The sequence below is a fragment of the Sparus aurata genome, chromosome 1, assembly GCF_900880675.1.
Source record: "Sparus aurata chromosome 1, fSpaAur1.1, whole genome shotgun sequence".
Classification (NCBI taxonomy): Eukaryota; Metazoa; Chordata; class Actinopteri; order Spariformes; family Sparidae; genus Sparus; species Sparus aurata.
The window spans coordinates 26,726,096-26,745,885 of NC_044187.1; the positions used below are offsets into that span (position 1 = coordinate 26,726,096).

Genomic DNA, 19,790 nt, shown 5'->3' on the forward strand with positions numbered 1-19,790 from the left:
GTGAATACTTTTGTGCTCATGAAATTCAATTAAATGTATAATTTATAATGCTATGTCATGCTAGGAGGGTGTCAGTCAGTTTAAGATCCTGGATACAGAAGAGCGGAGCAGAAAACAGCAAGGCTGCCGTCTGTTAGAATGACAGTAATAACAAGAAGGAAGAACTAGGAACTACAGATTTAATGAAAACCCAACAGAAACACTTGAAAAGACATTTTCTCTATATGTGACCACACTTGTTGAGCCAAACAGTGGTGTCCCTTGTATGCAATGCAAATGTGTGATTTGACTTGATTTCACTTTTTGGCTGAGGATAGATACCAAGATATGCTATCAGTGAGAGGCCGCTGCACTCTTGAGATCTATGGTATCTGCACAAACAGCTCACAATGAACAAAACACTTCCCATTGTTGCTATGGTAACTTTTTTGCTCGGCTACTCCTGGTTTTTTTTATGCTCCTTTACAGCTATACAAGGTAAGTTTTGTGTGTTTTTCCAGGCTGAGAGACCCTGAAACCCTTTTCTTAATGACTTGCTTACTATAAGTGATGGGCTCAAGATAAGCAAGAACAGTTCCACTGGACGCTAATGGTCTAATATCACCATGTACGTACAGGATTTAGCAACATTTGAATCAGAATTAAATGACACATAAGGGTGATTTTGATCTGTATAGTTTATCTTTCAAGACTTATTTAGTCATGAATATTTAACGGTAAAGATTACATTTAAAGGCTATCTTAAAATCCCATTTTATCTTGTCCCCACATACAAAAATGCACATACCTAAGTCTCCACCTTCAGTGCCAGCAACTGTGGTCCAGAGCTTTTTGTAGCTGCTGCCAGCTTAGCCTAAGCAAGGATGCAGCAGAGACAGTGAAGTGTCGAAAAATGTCCCAATAACTATGACAACGATAAACACTGTAAACTAACAGCTTCCAAGTAGTGGAGGTGTTATTAAGTACGTCCGCCATAGTACACAGTGTCCATTCTGCTGACGGCTGATTGCTGTACTTACATGTCAGGTGGTGGTGGGGTGAACATGACGTGGACTTGAGCAGAGAGAGTCCCAGGATATGAGTTTTGGTTGGTGTAGAGGACAGAATTACTGGTCATTCTATGGACAAGGGTAAATAACCTTGGCTACCACAGTGACTGCACAGTTTTAGCTCAAAAAAGTTGGTTTAGGTTTTAGGCATGTAAATTCTCTTTCAATGGGTTTCAAACGTCTGGCATTTGAAAATGGCATATTAAGGCCTCAAGTTGGAGTGCTGCACAGGAAATGATGCATTTTTGTTTACTAATTAACAGATATGATAAAGGATTATGTGACTTTTTCACCGTCGACTGTGCAAAACATGGAGTGATGTCCATGATGTCAACCACATGTTTCTGAAGAGCTGCTGTGAAGCTCAGTGTGGGTGGCTCCAGTTAACTCCCGGCTGATCCACAAAGAGGTGGAGCGTGGTGGAGCAGAGGCGGGCTCGCTAAAGCCTGGTTGTTGAAAACTAGCTAGCGGCTAGCCATAACTGGCTGTGCCCACGTCCTGAAATATGCATAGATTTGAGGCTGAATGTGATTCAAATGAGTGAGGTATATATAAAAAAATCATCCCTGTACAGTTGAAAGGGAAAATGAGCTCTAAAGCCAAGACCATGTCTTTTACCAGGCTGTTTTCATAAGAGGCTATTTTACCTGCCAACTAAGACTGGGGCATCAGCAAATAGTCCCCTACTTCCCCCACCACCTCCATATAACCCTGCACTCCAGAGCAAGTACATGGACGTGAAAGGAAAATGTCTCTTCATTAGTATCAAAGTTGAAAATATACAAAGATTGGCCCACTGTCCAATTTATATTTCAAACAAATAAGGGGGAAACATATTATCAGCGTAACCACTAACTGCTGCTAAAGATAGCTGACCTTAGCTAGTTAGCTCAGTTTTCCATGCAGCTTGCGGTTTGGACTGGGAGCTCAGGGATAAGGGGAGTGTTTACAGAACCAGGACGGTCCGGGCTAACAGGTCAGCATGCTAACTTCAGTAGATATTTTTGTAACACAATAAAGAGACATCATAATGTCAAAACTGCTATTTATTCACATTCTGTTGACTATTTTTCTTTTTTTTTGTTTTCAACTTAAATTCTTACACATTGTCCCTTTAAATTCACAGTTTACAGAAAAATAGATACATACAAAATGTACTAAAAAGCTAACAGTAGTAAACATCTAAACTTAAGCACTTTAAAGTACAAACATTGTAATAGAGTCTGTATGTGTGTGTGTGTGTGTGTGTGTGTGTGTATGTGTTCAGGGGCCATCACTGCCAGGAAAACCTTCAATAAGAAGCAGAGGAAGGACAACATGAAGCAGGACTATAGTCTATACAGTGGAGGCAAGAGGAACAGCAAGTGAGACAGGAGGCGAATGCCAATAGAGGTTGGGGTACGCTGGGAGCGTTGATAGAAGACTCGTGTCTACGAAGGCCTGGAAAAGTTTAGTCAAACTTGGAAGCGTGTATCTTGGGGTCTTTTTCGTTTTGTGTGCGCGTTGATGTCTGGGTTCAGTTGCCAACCAACACATCCCACACAGAAACTGCCATTTGATTCTTATCACTATGAAATCCAACCAATCAGGAGCACAGCAGGTGAAAAGGTAGGAGATTCATGCAAAAATCGTGACTGTTGGCAGGTATGGGCTGCTTAGGGATCGAATTGCTTTTAGATCCAATCTCAACAGGTCATTTTAAGAATGCAGTGTTGGCACTTCAGTGTTGGCTTCATTTTTTAGCCCTGAGGGTTGCTGCTTGCCCTCCACGTCAGGTTCTCTATTGAAGAAACAAGTTTCTGACACATTCAAAAGTGCAGTAGACTTCTGTCCCTTTGCGTCCATTATTGTGCTGAGTTGTCTCAAAAAGGTTTATACACATTCCTTTAGTGATCTCTTCATCATTGATCGATTCACAGAAACGCTCTCTGAGCAGCTGTATATACACTTTTACTCAAACTAAAACTGCTCACTTGGCATTTGAGAAACAAACTTTAAACCAGTTTTCAAAGACAAACATCATGAACGAATTAGTTTTTTCCCCTTGTCTCTTTAAAAGACACTCATGCAAACAAATGCATGACAAACACAACACGCTGCTGTTCACCAACCAGCTGCTTTCATTAAGTCAGCGTCATTAAGAGCTGCAGCGATGAAACAGCAGAGTGCTCAGGTATAATCTTTTTCAGACGCCCACTGGCCTGTCCATCAGTGCACACTAGACAGTCATTACAGACACTACAGCAGCCCACTTCAACTGCCCTCTCTGCTTCACAGCGGCTCTGCTGTCCCCGTGTCACCAAACAGATATTCTTCTGTGCTGTCCGTCACTCGTGGAGAGTCGAGGAGCTCCAGCACAAAGAGTCTGAATAATGGCGAGAGAGAGAGAGAGAGCGCTCAGCTCTTTGTTGCTTTTATCTGCGATAATTACAGCAAGCTCGGGCTGTGAATTGTGCCAGTTGTTTATTTAATCTTCCACCTCTGTTAAACACTCTCACAAAATACTCTTTAACCAGCATTGTGCCAGAACACAACTCGGATGAACGATGGTGCTGGACTCGTGACTGATGTGCGACAGTGTGTATTATGTGTCCATCAGGGTGATTGGCTCTTTATCAGGAGGCTCTGCTGGGGTCAGTATACATTCATGAAGTTTTTACTTCAGCTAATCAATAAGAAAGAGACAGAAATTGATTCTAGATCTGTTTTTCAAATCTAATCAAAATCAATCAAAATGTGTTCTGTTGATTTGATGTTTTGATATCATGAACTAAAATGCATTATCATTGCTGTCCAATGAAAACTATGTATTTCCAAAGCAGTTGACTGACATTTTTCACCAAGAGATATGAATTAGCAGCAATTTGTCTTTATATAATTTCTCACATTTTTTGCACTGTTAAAATTATTGGAAAAAATTAGACTACAGAGACTTCAAGTCACTTGTAATGAAAGTTCAAAGAGTTCAGTTGAGTGTGGTGTGGCCTCCATCACGCTATTAGAGGAGAACTTCGGACGGTTTTTTTCCATTAGGAAAAATAACGAGAACATTTGGCACAATATTGACCAGATATCAAAACGGCAGCTAAAGCGAACCTATGGGGGCAGACATCCTTAAGTTTAACTTTCGGTTATGTCTGCCCCCATAGGTTCGCTTAAGCTGCCGTTCTGATTTCTGGTCATCGTGTGCCAAATGTTATTTTTCCTAATGACGGCACTCGGTAACCTCGATCAACAGTGATATAGGTTAAAAATGGCCGGCGTTCTCCTTTAAGTCGTCAGACCATTAACGTCGCATTCGGACCAAACGCAAAGAAAATATTTGCGTCGGGTGACTTGCACAAGTTTGATCGATGGTTATACGTCTACTCTCGCGAGGAACACAAACAAAACTAGTCTCGAACCACAGGAGGTTTCTCTGTGACCTGACTGCGATAAATGGATCAGAAGGACACCGAAATAACAGCATCACAATGCCGTCTTGTAAAAAGCTTGAATTGATGCCTCATCAGGTCTGTCAGCCAAGCGACAAGCAACCAAATGCTTGTTCCCTGAATGGAGTGCGGATCGATAAGAGCCATGCTGTGCTGTGCTGTGCTCAAAAGTATCGCCAAAACTTACCAGGTAGTCTTACTTTGTAGCTCACTTTCCTCCACTGCAGCTCATTTGTCCTGTCTCGCATCTGAGTAGATGTGTTATTGTGCAGTGCTGTGTGTCCTCTCCTCCATTGTTGTTCGTGAATGTCGGACATCAGCGACGTGATGGTCACGAAGCCAGTGTGAACGTCAATGTCGATAGGCTTTGACGATGTTTATTCGCATCTTATAATTGACTTTGTATGTAACCTAGTTGCTCGAATAATTTGCGTCGTGTTGGTCTGAACACAGCATCAGGCAAGCTATATAGCCAGCACAGGCTGAGAGATTTAATTAAAAAAAATGGCAATATCTCAAAACAAACCTCTTTGAATACGTTTTTCAGGGGGCCAAAGTCTTGGGAAAACTTGGACGCCAGGTTCGGGGTTGCTCCTCCGCCCTGGAATTTCTAACTTCAATACAATAACTTAAAAAATATCAATATTCGACACCATGTTTGATATCATGGGGGAAATTGATGGGGTAGATTTTTTATAAAAGATACATATAACAGGGCTTGTTCACTGTGTGTTGCATCTAAGGAGATTTACTTCAGGAGGTGTTGGGGCATTAAAACACAGCTAGTACTGGTGTATCAGTACGGCAACAAATTAGTAACAAATCCTTTTCAAATATTCAATATCAATAAGTATACTTGATATTTTACATACATACATGCTCATTGATGTGTAGACATACTGTATATAAATTGATGTGTGTGTACATGTATGTATATGTGTATACGTACTCTACTTTTAACTGTATTGTGCATTCTACACCTTTACATATATGTTTTTCATAACATACAGACCAATTCAATCAATTTCAAATTGTATTTGCAAGATTAACATCAAACATTCCTGCTCCTCAAATGTCAGAATCGACTTTCTCATTTTCAAAACAACTTTAAATTAAACATTTATGTGTTTTGGCTGATTGATCAGAGCCAAACAACTGATTTAAAGACATCTTCAGCTTTGAACATTTTTAATTGGCCTTTTCATCACATTTGGTCATTGTACAGACCAAATAATGAATCAGTTAATTAAAAATGAATCGCAAGTTGCGATCCAAGATTCTTCAGAGTGCTGTTTGATGTTAACGTCACTAAAACTGTTCTCAATCTGCGTGAAAATAAAACAAGCTTCAGGTTTGGATTTGGCCTTTTAGGAAATGGCCCCCCTGCTGTTCCATCCTCTCAAATGTTTTTCTTTATGCAAGGAAACGTCAAACCTCGTGCCGTCTCCGTTCCTCAGCCTGACCGAATTACCTGGCGGGTCTAATAATCACGTCGCGCGATGCTATGTGGTCTCTGGGACGATGGGAACTGATTGCTCTCGATCATAATGAGCTCCTGGAAAATAGATTTGTCTAGGCAAATTATTTTCCAGGGAAATATCCGCTGCCCAGCTTTGTTTTGTGTCTCCATTCAGACCCAGAGGCCTGACAGCTAATCAGCCGGGTCGTTAATGAGACTCTATTTTAAATGACACCTCTGTCCCCTCTCAAAGAGAAGCTGACAGCCGACTATGAGCCAGCTGCTGAAAAGATTATCCTGTTCCAATAAACGGTTCTTGGTGGTGTAAAGTATCATTTAGATGATAAATACAGAACTCCTGTCAGATTGCTGCATTAAGGACAAGCGAACAAAAGTAAGCGGCAAAAACAGTGAGTCATCGGTAACACTGTGAATAATCAAGTGTACCGCAGCCACCTCGGATGGGCGGATGTCACACTGGGAAAAAAAAAAAAAAGATGTAGCATGGGGGTGCTTCAGTCAGCATTCATCGTCATCCTGACCTTTTCACCCCGGCCACCTACAAGCCCCTCCTCCAATAAAACTACCTCTCTCACACACACACACACACAAACAAACACAGACTGTCATCTCGAATGAGAACGCAGCTAAGTCAAATGCAACTTCACTCAAATCCTCCGACTGCGGATGATTGTATGTCCTGTGTGAATTTTGTGCCTGCTGACATTCTGTCCCTGTCTCTTTGAATGGTAGCGGCACTTAGCCGCCATGCTTAGCCTTTTGGAGACGGATGTGCACTCTAACCTGATGATCCATGCCCCGATTCCCAGAGGCTAAGTGTCTGTGTGTGTCTATGAAAGTGTGTGTGTGTGTGTGTGTGTGTGTGTGGAGAGGGGTCTGCTGACTTCAACAGCTGGCTTCTTCCAATAGGCTGTCAGCAAGCACATCCGCTTAATGATATCACTGCTGCTTGTTGATGTGTGAGGTAAAGAGAAGCAGGCAGGGAGAGAAAGGAGAGCAGGACAAGACAAAAATACACATATTTATCACTGAATGTCCACTGAACCCCCTGTGCTGTGCCGCAGTGTTAAAGTGTTAAATGTTAATGATGAAGGGGAACAAAATCCACAATCCTCATTCTGTGCAAAAATGCATTCAGACCTAAAATGAGTCTTCGGAAGTCTGAGTTACCTTCCAAAGTTACTGTACTTTAAGCGTGAAATTCCCTCTGTGCATCACTATTCCCCCGTTCACATTTCTGCGAAAACCAAACCAATGTTTCTATCCAGCTTTTGATATGTAAGGGACGAATGAGTTGGTTTTTTTTCCTTACGAAAGAATGTAACGTAGAAATTGGCATTTTGTGCAATTTGGCGCCCCCCACAGTTTCTGAATGCAACACCACTGTAGTAAAACACAAATCCCAGGTTACGACGATCTGTTGGACGTAATGTTGGCGCTAACTACTGTATGTAACGCAGTGATCCTATCCTCCCACTGAAGATACATAGTGCAGAAACAAGTGATAGGGGGGCAGAGTGGCTGAGACAGAGACACCATTCGCCCTGTTACAACAGACTGTGCCATCAAAATGATTTGAGGCTGTAATATTAAGGTTAAAAAGTTGCTTTAAGTTTGTATTTTTGAAAAGGTAGGGGACAGAAAGTTTTGTATCCTCATCTCCTACATTACAGTGAAACTCTGAAGACATCTTTTCACTTGAAGAATGAAAAGGAAGCAAGATCGCAGTGAGCAGCACACTGTAAATAAGGGCCTGAGAGTATGACATTATGACATATTTGAAAAAATGTTAACCCTCACCCTCATAACGTTCAGTTTAAAAATTGTCAGTTTTGTCAGCGTCAGAAGAGATTTAAAGGCCCTAAATTCCCCTAAATGAATTCCCCTTAGCTTTCTGAGAGGGTCTCTTTTTTTCTGAATGAGGATTATTTTTACTGACACCTTTCTCTCTATTAAAGCTGGCATCCAAATGTTTGGGTTATCTCTTCAGGAATCTGCAAATAGCCCACAAAATTGTCCAGCAAACCGAACATGGAGCGTCTTCGTGACTTTAAACTCCGGTGGGAACTCACCCCATGTGTTTCCATGTGCCGCATTCTCACACACACACACACACACGCACACACACACACACACACACACACACACACTGTCTTTCTCACAGACTCACGCATTTTGTAAACGTGCAGGGAAACACTCCACCAGCTGAATACAAGCATGCACACACACACACACACTGGCCTAGGTGCTGGATATACCGACAGAGAAAAATTCCCAAAAGAACCATTTAGCTTTCTGAGGATGGTGCTGTTCAAGCGCCTTCCTGACTGTCAAAAGAAGTGCATATACTTACACGCACACCCCCCATCACCACCACTGGAGAAAGCTATAGTCTTTGTATTCGCTGCACAGATGATAGTCCCCCTTTGTTTTATTCACATATTCTCCCAGCGTAAAGCGAGAGAGCGAGACCAGTCAATCAGGTTCTGGTTTGACGGGCTCCATGTCTTTACTTAATGAAGCATACCGCAGTAACACAAGGCGGCAATGAACCGTTACTTCTCCACCTCCCCTGCCTCGCATTACATCTGTATTCATCATCCACGAGCTGATTCATAAACTGACTCTGAGATCTGAAGCCTGAGCAAACGCACACTTGGAGGAATTTAATTTTCGACATCTGACATCTTAGACAAAAGACCTCCGTCTAATCACACAGACGATTAATCCAAGGACCAAAGCACATTTACACATATTCCATTCAGGCTCATTAAGAGTTGAGCTGCTTGTTAATCTCTTGCAAAGGTCAGATACAACAGAACGGAGGATTTGTACCTTTCTGTTGGAGTGCAGCTGAAGAGCCGACACGAGAGGATTTGTGGGTTTGCCCTCCTGGTCCCACCCTCACACAGACCAGAGGTAGAACAGGTCCTCAATGTGTGAACTCTCTCTGAACAGTAAGTGAGAGTAAATTCAGACTGCTGCTTTTAACACTTTTGTTATGTGAGTGTGTGAACATGTGTGTGTGTGTCAACACACAAAATGAGATCGTGCCACCAGCACAATGCTTCCACTTGCTCCAGAGCCTTGAGACCAGTTCAGGAAATGGGTTTTATTCTTTAAAGAGCCAGAATTTCTCCCATACTTTGTCGTCACCACCATAATCATCAACCTGACCAGTGTCGTAATTACATTGTACGAAATGGCACAACATTGCATCAATGACAACAAAAGTCAAGACAGATAAACACACAGGTCATTCTGTACAACATGTTGTCGGAAGATACAGCACATGTCACGACTTCACTGTTTCTTTTATAAAAATAAAAAAAACATTTACGATATAACCATGGCTTTACGGCGGCGTTCTGCTTAGACCTCCCTCTGTGTGATCGAGTGGTGGATGAATTTGCACGCAAAGCTCATCCTGGCAGAGTATTTCCAGACAGTTACACCGACAGCATTCACAAGCCAGTGACCCATGCACTATGATCAATGATGCACTTTAATAATTTATGTACAATAAAGTAAAATAAAAAAGTATCTACACAAAAAGGGAGTCCATCATACATATCTTCTAGTGTCCCTCCTGCACAGTATCTTTTTGAACGACCTCCTGAAGTCGTTGTTGAAGATGGTGTAAATGATGGGGTTCAGTGCGCTGTTACAATAGCCGAACCAGAAGAAGAACTTGAAGAGGGTGTCGGGCACCAAGCAGGACTCGCACAGCGTCATCAGCATGTACGTAAAGAAAAAGGGAAACCAGCAGATGACAAACACTCCAATGACCACAGCCAGGACGAAGGTGAAGCGTTTCTCCCGGTTCTGGCGGCCCTTCCAGCGGCTGCCCTTGGTGCTCGGCACCCGCTTTTGGACGTCATTGTCCCCCGGTTTGATTTGGCTCAGTTTGGTTTTCCCCTTGGACGCCTTCTTTTTGATCGAGCAGGGGTTGGTGACCTTGTGGTCAGAGGAGGACGACTCTTCCAGGTCCACCCCGTTCTCCTCACCCTTCTCCTCATCTACTCCACCTTCTCCTCCCACTCCCTCCTTCAGCTCGATGTCCCGCTCGCCGTTCAGCTTCTCGTGGCAAAGGCGGTCCTCAGCATTGCCTGCGGCCGCGCCATTCTGCTTTGTGTTGGCAGCAGCGTTGGTGGCCAGCTTCTGCATCTCCTTCCGCTTCCTGTCTCCCGGTGGCGCCCGCGTCCTCTTTTTGGCGATCTGGTAGATCCGCACATAGACTAGGACCATGATGACGCAGGGGAGGAAGAAGGAGCCGATGCAGGAGGAGATGACATACCACTTTTCATTATTGATCTTACACACACGTGCCTCCTTGCTGTTTTCTTTCTCCATGGTGATCAGAGGTGGGAAGGAGATAACCGCCGCGATTACCCAGACAATGAAGATGATGCACTTGATACGTCGTGGCGTCCTCTTCAAGTTGTACTCTATGGCCTGAGTGATGGACCAGTACCGGTCCAAGCTGATGGCACAGAGGTGAGCAATGGAGGCAGTGCAGAAAAGCACATCGAGCGCCAGATATATCTCGCACCACACCTCGCCAAAGTACCAGGATCCCATGAGCTCGTTGGCCAAGGAGAAAGGCATCACGAGGGTAGCCACCAGAATGTCCGCCGACGCCAGAGACACCAAGAACAAGTTCTGTGGAGCCCTCAGGGCCCGGCTCGTGAACACAGCGATGACCACCAGCACGTTGCCGAACACAGTGAGCAGGATCATGATGGCCACCAGCACGGTGAGCGGCAGCGAGATCTTGAGGCTGTACGGGGCCTCACCCGGAAGGGTCTGGTTGGTTTCATTTTCAAACCCCATCGGAGCAGATTGGCCCACTGCCTACGAGAGTTCACCTGAGGTTAACAAAAAGCATCACCAGGAGCGAAAGAGCTGGTAGCTCACAGCAGGACGGAGAACAGAAGTACCACTCCTCTGAAGATTGATCTCTCTCATCCTTTTTTTAAACGTCAGTTCATCTGAAAATGAGCCAACAAGAGGACAAATCAGATGCTTTTTACACTTCTCAATCCACTACAACAAAATAAAAAAAACTACTATTACAATTAGGTTAAGAATCACATTAGCTCTTTTGCTTGAATAAGAGTGGAGAAAAGGGGTGAGAAAAGTGAGAAATAATCTTACCTGAGAGGCAGCGCGCTGACACAAGCTCTCCGGTGCCAGAGACGCACGGGCGTTAAAAAGGAAACAGTCAGTGGGTAACTTCTTTAAGCAGATCAATAGGCAACAAAGAAGATCCATGAGGCGGATGAAGTGCTCCCTCTGTGTCTCCTCTCTCTCCACACGCGATGATCCCTGTGCTGCATCTAGCGGTGCTCGGTAGCGGACCTAATAGAGCGCTAATCATGTTATCGCGGGCGCTGCCGTGCTGCTGTCTGTCTGCGTGTGGAGTCTCTCTCCTCAGTGTGGACCGGAGCGCCACTCCCTCTCTTTATAGCCCGCACGCTGCAAAAAGTGTCACCGCGCGCTTACCGGGTCACTGTGCGTCCACGGAGTGTCAACACTGGAGGACATGTGACAACACAGACCATTACACCGGATGGAGGCTGGGAGCAGAGTGGAGGAATGACAGCAGCAGGAGAGGAAACAGTGAAGGTGTCAGACACGATGTAGTGTTCAGTCAACCCGGACACACGGAGAACTGTGTGCGTGACATGTCACTGACATGACTTAGTGAGAGGATTCAAGTCAAGTTATGAGATGGTATAAAAGCACAACATGGATACATGTAAAAGGAGAGTTTAAGGTGCACTAAACAAACTAAATAAACAAACTCTCGGTGTTTTCATGACTGAATAAACCAAAACAATATCATACTGTTTTACCTTGTTTATATTTGGCGGACCCTGCCACCTTTCTAGCTTCAAACACATTCTGGGGACCTTATTTTCCTCAGAGAGCAGCTTGTTTATTCACTCCTGTAGAAAATAAATGAATATTTCTCAGTTTGTTTTATTCATTTTATTCCATTCATTAAAAAAAAAATTCTTATAAATCTTAAATATTAATATTAATATGCTGAGTTTGAATTTTCTTTCTCTCGAACAACAGAGCGCCCCTTTAAACAGCCGGTGCTTTTTAAACAGGGAGGCAATTCACGTAACATGAAGAAATGAAGTTAAAAACGGGATAGAGAAGGGAAAATAACTTCAAGGTAGAATATAAAAACATACAAAGTGAATTGCAGTTACAGTGTGGCAAAAAGATGCGATAGAGAAACGAACCAATCGAAGGCACACGAGAGTTAAGAGAGTAAAGTTTGGGCCAATTTAAGATGACGAGTAGGTTAATTTGTGAGTTAACTACATTTGTAATTAAAATGTCATGTGGTAAATAGACCTAACATGGCGGGCTTCGGCAGCGTGGTTGGATCTAGGCACAGGCACATTTTAGGTACAAGCCGAAGCCTCCTTGCCACTAGGGGGCAGACAAAAGGGGGAAACACATCAACTGTTTACATTACATGTTTAACATATAAATAAATCTAAAAATATATAACTTTAAACAATGTACTGTTATTACTGTATTTCAATGTTCGCATATTTCTGTGTTAATTTTGTGTTAGTTTTAAAACATACACAATGTTTGCAGCAGTGTACAGGAAAAAGTATCTTAGTGTTTTACTCCAAGGAAAGTGTCTGTAGATGTAAGTTTTCCATTTAAAAATCAATACACACATTTTTGAATAAATAAAAATGCATGCATTAAATTTATAAAACAGCGCTAAAATGTTCCTATATAAATACATAACTAACCAATTGAATACCGAGATATAAATAGATGAGTTACCATAGTTATACGAGCATAATAATAATCATGTAGCAGTTAAGTCAATATTTCTTTACCTAATATAAAAATGTGTGTGTAGGGGCCCCCAACAAACTACAACAGGCCTAGTGTAATCTAGTCTATTCAGTCTGGCCCTGGTCCTCAGGAAGGTAACATCTGTATATCTTCACCTTCAGTTTACTTTTCCACTAAAAAGTGGTTGAAATGCGCAGGTGGTCGAGTGGTTAGAGCGCATGCCATAAACGCAGCCGACCCCGGTTCAAATCCGGCCGGAGGTCCTTTGCTGCATGTCACATCCCCCTCTCTCTCCCATATTTCATATCTGTCTACTGCTTAATAAAGGTGTCTATGCCAAAAAAATCTTTAAAAAAAAAAAAGTGGTTGAAATAACAACATGTGCATGAGATGAAGGTTCAGTATCACTTAATGTGCTATTTGAGACGAGAAGAGTCCTGACCCTGAGCTGGAAAACAAAAAGGCTCGCCTTCTCAGACCAAAAAATTAAGATTTAAACCAGGCCTAATATTTAGGATATTTTTTGCAGTGCAGCAGCTAGACTCCGTTGCTTAGCAGCATCCAGAGCCACACCACGTGGATCTCAACAGAGCGCTTTTATGACTTCGTCCAAACTCAATTTATTTAGCCACCTTTTTCACTTCACGTGGGAGTCCACATACTTTGTCGGGCGCAGAGTGATTCACGGACCTGTTTGGTGAAGGTTTGCCCCAAGGAAACGTCTGACAGGGTGTTTTAGTGTTTACAGATATGACAGGGGAGCAGTGGCAGACTGTTATTCATCCTAAATGATGTCCTCTTTTTGGGGAGTCTTGGAGCTCAATCCCTCCATGTGTATTATGTCAATCTGAGGCCTTCAAACTGCACAAACGGTGTGAGTTTAATGAGCAGGGAGAGAATTCACTGAGGAGCTTTTTTTTTATATATCAATTTCTACTGACATATTTTGATAACAACATTTATAAACCACACATGAATAAATACCCTAAACCCAACTGAAACACACCCTAACATGCCCTCTCAAACAAGAACAGGCACATCCTGGAGGAGGAACACAATGAAGGAGTTAATCTCAACCGCATGTCAAGGACACAAAAGCTCGTGGCAGTGCATGTCAACCACTTGTTAATGCACCCATCAGGATTGACCTGACCACTGTATGAATACAGATGCAGTCACGTTAAGTCCAGATGTTGGATTCTCCCCATTTCGTTTTGACACTCACGAATCATTCAATCGTCTTCTCCTAATGCATCACCGAGGTGGGTTCATGCAACCATTTTCTAAAGCACGGTGGAGTTTGTGTCCTTGAGAGTAACGATAAAAAAAAAAAGAAAAGCAACGCGTGTCTTCTCTGCAAACAGCCTAACAACCTGATGCGTGTCTGTTAGAGTCACATTTGGAACAATGCAAATGTTTGACCTCGCCTGACAGTCGTTTGGACAGTGCTGTTTAACCAGATCACACCAGCGTGTGTAGCTGTCAAATGTACGTCATGCACCCGAAAAACAAGCTTCACCTTGTTGACTCTCTGCACATGAGTAAGGTGTGGTCGGTGATGGTGGACATGCAACAGTTGCAGCGTGTATGTTGACCCTTTAAAAACAAGATATTGGTTGATAAAAATGATTAAACCTTTTATGAACCTAACCTGTGAGAGTGAGAGGGAGAGTTCCTCACCTTTGTTGGTAAGTGTTGCTAACACAATCTTAAATTTAACATCGACACAAATGTTTTCTTGTGAACAGGCTCAGTTTTGTCACAGCCACAAAGCCTCGTGTACTCATTTATTTCCCTGTTCTTACAGATGGGGGACTCTGTTGGTCCTTTTGCATCCTGTCAGCAAATTAACAAAACCCAGGGACATTTCTTAAGATTTCATCATGTTCTCAAGTTCCCATAGTTTTACTGGAACTTTTTTTAACCAACAGCGACTCTCGCATTTACACAATCGGACGCGCTGCTTGTGTTCTGGTAGACTGAGGATCACTCAGGGAGCTGTTTGGAGGAACTGTGGGGACACGGCGTACACTGCTCCTCCGCCTCCTCGCCAGTCTGTGCTGGTCGTGGTCACGTTTGGTACATGACTCACGGTGGGAGCACGGGCTCAAAGTGCACTCCAGTTCTGTAATGACGTTGACTCCATTACATTTTTCTAAGCTGAGCATATCTGTGTTTACTTTATATGTTTTTTCTCCGTCTGGCCTTGAATATGTGTCTCTGAAGTTATATCGTCTTTCATGTTTTTATGCAATTTACGTTCTGTATTTCATCTGTCGCGCTGTAAGAATGCAGCTGCTATCTCATTGATTATATTAATACAAATAAGATAAAGAGTAAAAAAACACCCTTTTTTCAGATGTTGTTGAAGGCAGTTTCTACTTCAGTTCGATAACCTGGCTTTTAAATGCACCTGATGTAATTTCTGCCACTAAAGGCCACTTAAGCAAAACAAAACAAAAGAGAACTCAGTGTGGGATCATGCCCCCGCATAGAAAATCTGCGTGGCTGGACCGAAACGATCACAGACGAGGTAACGATTTAAAGTCACTTAGTCTTGTTTTTCGTGTTCCTTCATCACTCTTCCTCTCCCCCTGAGGTTACAGCGACACCTGAACAAATAAAAAACCCACCGTTCCAAAAGCATGTACTGTATTAAGATACAAAATGTTACTCTATGGAAGCCCCAAGCGAAAAGCAATTAATCTGTTTTCAGAGTCTGATCTAAATTGTTGTCTCTACTGTGATTATGACCTAAAACAGAATAATCTCTTCATTATATTTTAATTGCCTCACAGGATCTGAGTTCCCCGAATTAACTTACTTCCTGCAAAAAGTGTCGTTCCACCTGCTGTGCTCAGATTTAAAAATAAATAAATAAATAGGGATCCTAAATATTTAAGGAGCAACTTACCTCACAAAAGTAAAAGAGCATGTTCTTTGTATTAATTAGTCAATTATTTCACGAGAATAATCTGGTGGGCCAAATCAAACCTTATAGTGGGACAACTCCACTTTGGGCAGCCCTTGTTAGGACATTCTTAAATGTGGAAATACATATTAGATCTTCAAAGTAACCTCTGCAATCTCATTTAGCCACTTCTTAGCAACCAACTTTTCATACTCATGTGGGGTATTTACTGACGTATTTTATGTCATAGAAAACAAAACATGAAAAACTTTTAAACGACCCGTAAACCCATTCAAAAATCCCTGCGGCTTATTTCCAAGTTTAATTGAGCAAATATAAATGTATTTTTTTATATTTTTCCAGTATTTTGTCTTTTCAGGTAATAATAAATTCATCATATAACTTGATGAAATGACAACCCATAAAACACCATATAATTCAATCTGGGGAACAAAAAAAATAAAATAAGATGATCTCAGTGACCACTGGTGGACTCAAGGGGGGGGCAATCACCCACCATGTTAAAAAAAAAAAAAAAAAAAACCCTCGTGAAAGTGCCCTTTTGGGTGTCCTTCCAGCGGACGGAATGCGGTCAAGTGCTGTCTCTTCACTATAAATACACCAGGCCTCTCTGCAGGCTGCGCCCTCACAGTATACATGTGGAGCCCGCTCTCACTTGTTGGCCCCGGCCCCTCAAACATCCGCCACTGTTACTGAAACAGGATTGTTTGTTTTTATATAAAATGAGTTGCACTGTGAGTTCCAGGACACACACCTGAGCGTGACTGCGCTGAGTGACGTCACTCACACCTGTCCCCTGCAGGAAGGGCAAGTGAATATTCAGAGCGCCCACCTGTGAGACACACACACACACACACACACACACACACACACACTTAGAGATAGAGAGAGAGAGCTCATGTCAGCCGGAAAAGCCTGAAAAACTGAACGGATGTGTTTGGCGGTAAACAGCGGTCTTGTTGATGCATGAGGGCGCAGGCGAAGCGCAAGGATACAGTGACACCTGTCGTCTCCTGCAAGAGCCTCGTTTCAGGAGGAAGAGCAGGATGTGCACAGAGGGGAGGACAACTCAGAGGGTGAGGAGCTGGGTTTCATGTAAAGTCGTTATCTGTGCGCACAGGGTTTCCCTTTTCTCCCTCACCTACCTTTGTTTTTTCCACGGGTGAGAGCCCATTTTGGCGATGAGGGCAGAGGGCGAGCAGGAGAGATGATCCACAGGTCCTCATAATGAACACCAGACCGCGTGTTCATACGCCTGACAGAAGCCACTGCGAGATGGTGAAGTTATAGCCGACATCATCATCATCATCATCATCATACGGTCAGGATTAGAGACACACAGGCAGCCTCAACCTTGTGATATTATCAAGACTTGAATTCACCAGCAGGGGGCGGTGTTGCACTGGAGCAGAGAGAGCTCAGCACATCGAGAGCACACATCCAACGAGCTGTATTGAACTGTGGCCTTCTGCTCTTTATTTAAAATGTTCTGATACATGAAAAATAACACCTGAGCTCATCCTCAGCTCCCCAATAAAAGAGTAGATTTTCGAAATGAAGGGTAGACAATGACACGACACCTGAAACCTTGGAAAGGCAACAAAAGTTGTGTATTGACATAATACAATGGGTATAAAACACACAAAGGCAGGAGAGGGCCAATCTGTTTGCTTCTACATATGATTCTCAGGAGAATGTGTAAGTTTGTTCTCCGCACAATATTTTGTGAAAGTAAAAGAAGATGATTATTTGCAACAATACCGTCAAGAGCAGCTGTACAAAACATGTCCAACACCGGTGGATGGTTACACCCGGGTAAGAATATGGATTTTTTTTTTTTTTTTTAATCATCGATAGTGTATATCTTTAGGGGCATATTTAGATTATCAGCTTCTGTAATTTTGCCAGTTTTTGCCACCGACCCTGATTTAGTTATGTTGAATGCACGCTGCAGTACAGAAAAGACCGACATTATTAATAAGATGGGGATGTCCGCAAGTGTCAACAGTGACAGTAAGTGTATCAGCTTCTGCAGTTCAGCAAGATTATGGCAATGATAACATGTGATGCATCCTGTCAGAGAAGTGACTGCAAAACGTTTGATACTAATAAATGTGCTCACTGTACATTTTCCCTGTTTTCTTTTGTGTGTGTGTGTGTGTGTGTGTGTGTGTGTGTTAGTTTATGGGTTTTTGTTAATAATGGAAATGTGAGGACGGCAAGTCAGGCAATACACTGTTAAGTCTAATCTATAACAGGATGTACTTATTCATTTAGTTCTTTATTTATTTCACCATAAATGTGATAACAATTTATCATATTTCTCTGCCTGTCTTGTTTTTTTCCCTGTTGTGTCCATCTTTGTAGACTACCATCATTTCTTTTTATCTCCTAATAATGACTGTTAAATCCACCAATTAGTCTTCTTATCTCTCTATTCACCTTTTAGATCCATTTTTCTTTACCTGGTGAAAATGGGCCTCCGTATCAGTAAGATGTTTTTAAACGGGAGCCACCTGATAACTTCAAACCAAACCAAACCTGTTCAGCCTTTTTTAATCTCACATTTGATATTTTGTCTCATAGTTAAGACTTTTTATCTCACAATTTTCACCATCTTCTCATAATTTTGACTTCTTTTTTTATCGCATACCATGGAAATATTTTGTGTAATGTTTTCTTTAACTGATGGAAATGTGCTTCCATATTAGCAGAGGTGCGCTCGACTTCTCTTTCAGTAAGTATGAAAAATGAGGAACCCGATAACTTCAACAAAACAAACCCTGTTGTTGAAAATGTTCTGTGTTTCAGTCAACCTTGGTGACATACATCCACGCAACACATGATAAATTTGTAAATATTTATCGGTTTATTACAGTTAAAAAGATGTATGTACATACAGAACATCACCGAACATGGTCATTTTCACTCATTTGCAGAGTAGCACTCTGCAACTAGTCGGTTTCAGGATAACTGTCTTACAATGGGGCGGCATTGATTAAGTTTGTCATTTACAACCAAGCACACAAATCTGTGTATTTTTCCTCTTTGTCATTTGCCAAATAATACTTAGTAAAAGGCGTGAAACCAAAAAGAAACGACGGGAGGATGCTTGGTAAAAACAAATCGGTGCTGAATTGCTGGTCCAATTCCAAGTTCCTGCTGCCAACATGCGGCTTTGTATGTACACAGGTAGAAACGCCTCAGACTGGATCTTGGTCACTGTGGTTAGCAATGAAGACTCACATAGAGGTAGTCATGTCTGCATCTGCTCATCCAGTCGTGAGACAACTGACCCAAAACCTTGTTTCTCTCAACTCCTGCTCAATCTGTGGACCCAGATCCCTTTATTGACATTAGAGAAGAAAAAGTGATTATCTGTCTTTGTTGATGGAATCAAACGGTCATAAAGGTTCTGCTTGGTGCGCATAAGGCAGTCAAGTAAATGTATGGAGATACTAGAGCACGGGTGTGTGTGTGTGTCTGTGTCCGTGGGATTCAGGGTTTTAGATAAGAGAAAGCGCTGGCGGCTTAACATTAAAGGGCCATTCCACCAAAATGGACTTGGTTTGATTACAAAAAGCGGACATTTATGCAGTGATGTTCTCTGAGGATGAAGAACATGTGATCCAACAAGCATCGGCCCTTTTCTGAAAATGTGAGTTTCATTCCTTCTCTCTAAAGTGGACAATACCTGATATAAACGTTGTAAAAATAAAAAAAAAACACTATATCAGACTATTAAAAATGATGTGTCATAATTGTGTTTCCTCTCATCTTGAAATCTCGACTCTAACATGATATGATTTGCGAAAAACAAAACAATAATCCTCTGTTGCAGAAGCCAGAATAAAAAAATGCAAGCCAGTTTTTGGTGGAATTCCCCTTTAATGCCAAAGACAAGTGAGACGCAAGCTAATGCACATCCACTTGGTAGCATAATGGCATTATTTTCCATTGCACTCTTTGTCTTTTTGTAAAACTCTCATCACATTACAGATTTGTAATACGGAGTCTACTATAACGTCAGAATCTGTACAGAGTAAAAGGAAAAAATA

The 19,790-nt window shown here is 42.2% G+C and overlaps 1 protein-coding gene across 1 annotated transcript; it reads right to left on the reverse strand.

Moving 5' to 3' along the window:
• Positions 1–9,055: 9,055 nt before the first annotated feature.
• Positions 9,056–11,486, reverse strand: adra2a (adrenoceptor alpha 2A). The gene is made up of 2 exons (XM_030440811.1): positions 11,121–11,486; positions 9,056–10,954 (listed from the first exon to the last, which is right to left on the reverse strand). The coding sequence occupies exon 2, from the start codon at positions 10,794–10,796 to the stop codon at positions 9,528–9,530; it is 1,269 nt and encodes a 422-aa protein (XP_030296671.1). The 5' UTR covers positions 10,797–10,954; positions 11,121–11,486; the 3' UTR covers positions 9,056–9,527.
• Positions 11,487–19,790: the final 8,304 nt, after the last annotated feature.

Coding starts and splice junctions, on each gene's coding strand:
- adra2a (XM_030440811.1), bottom strand. CDS start 10,796: ATGGGGTTTGAAAATGAAACCAACCAGACCCTTCCGGGTGAGGCCCCG.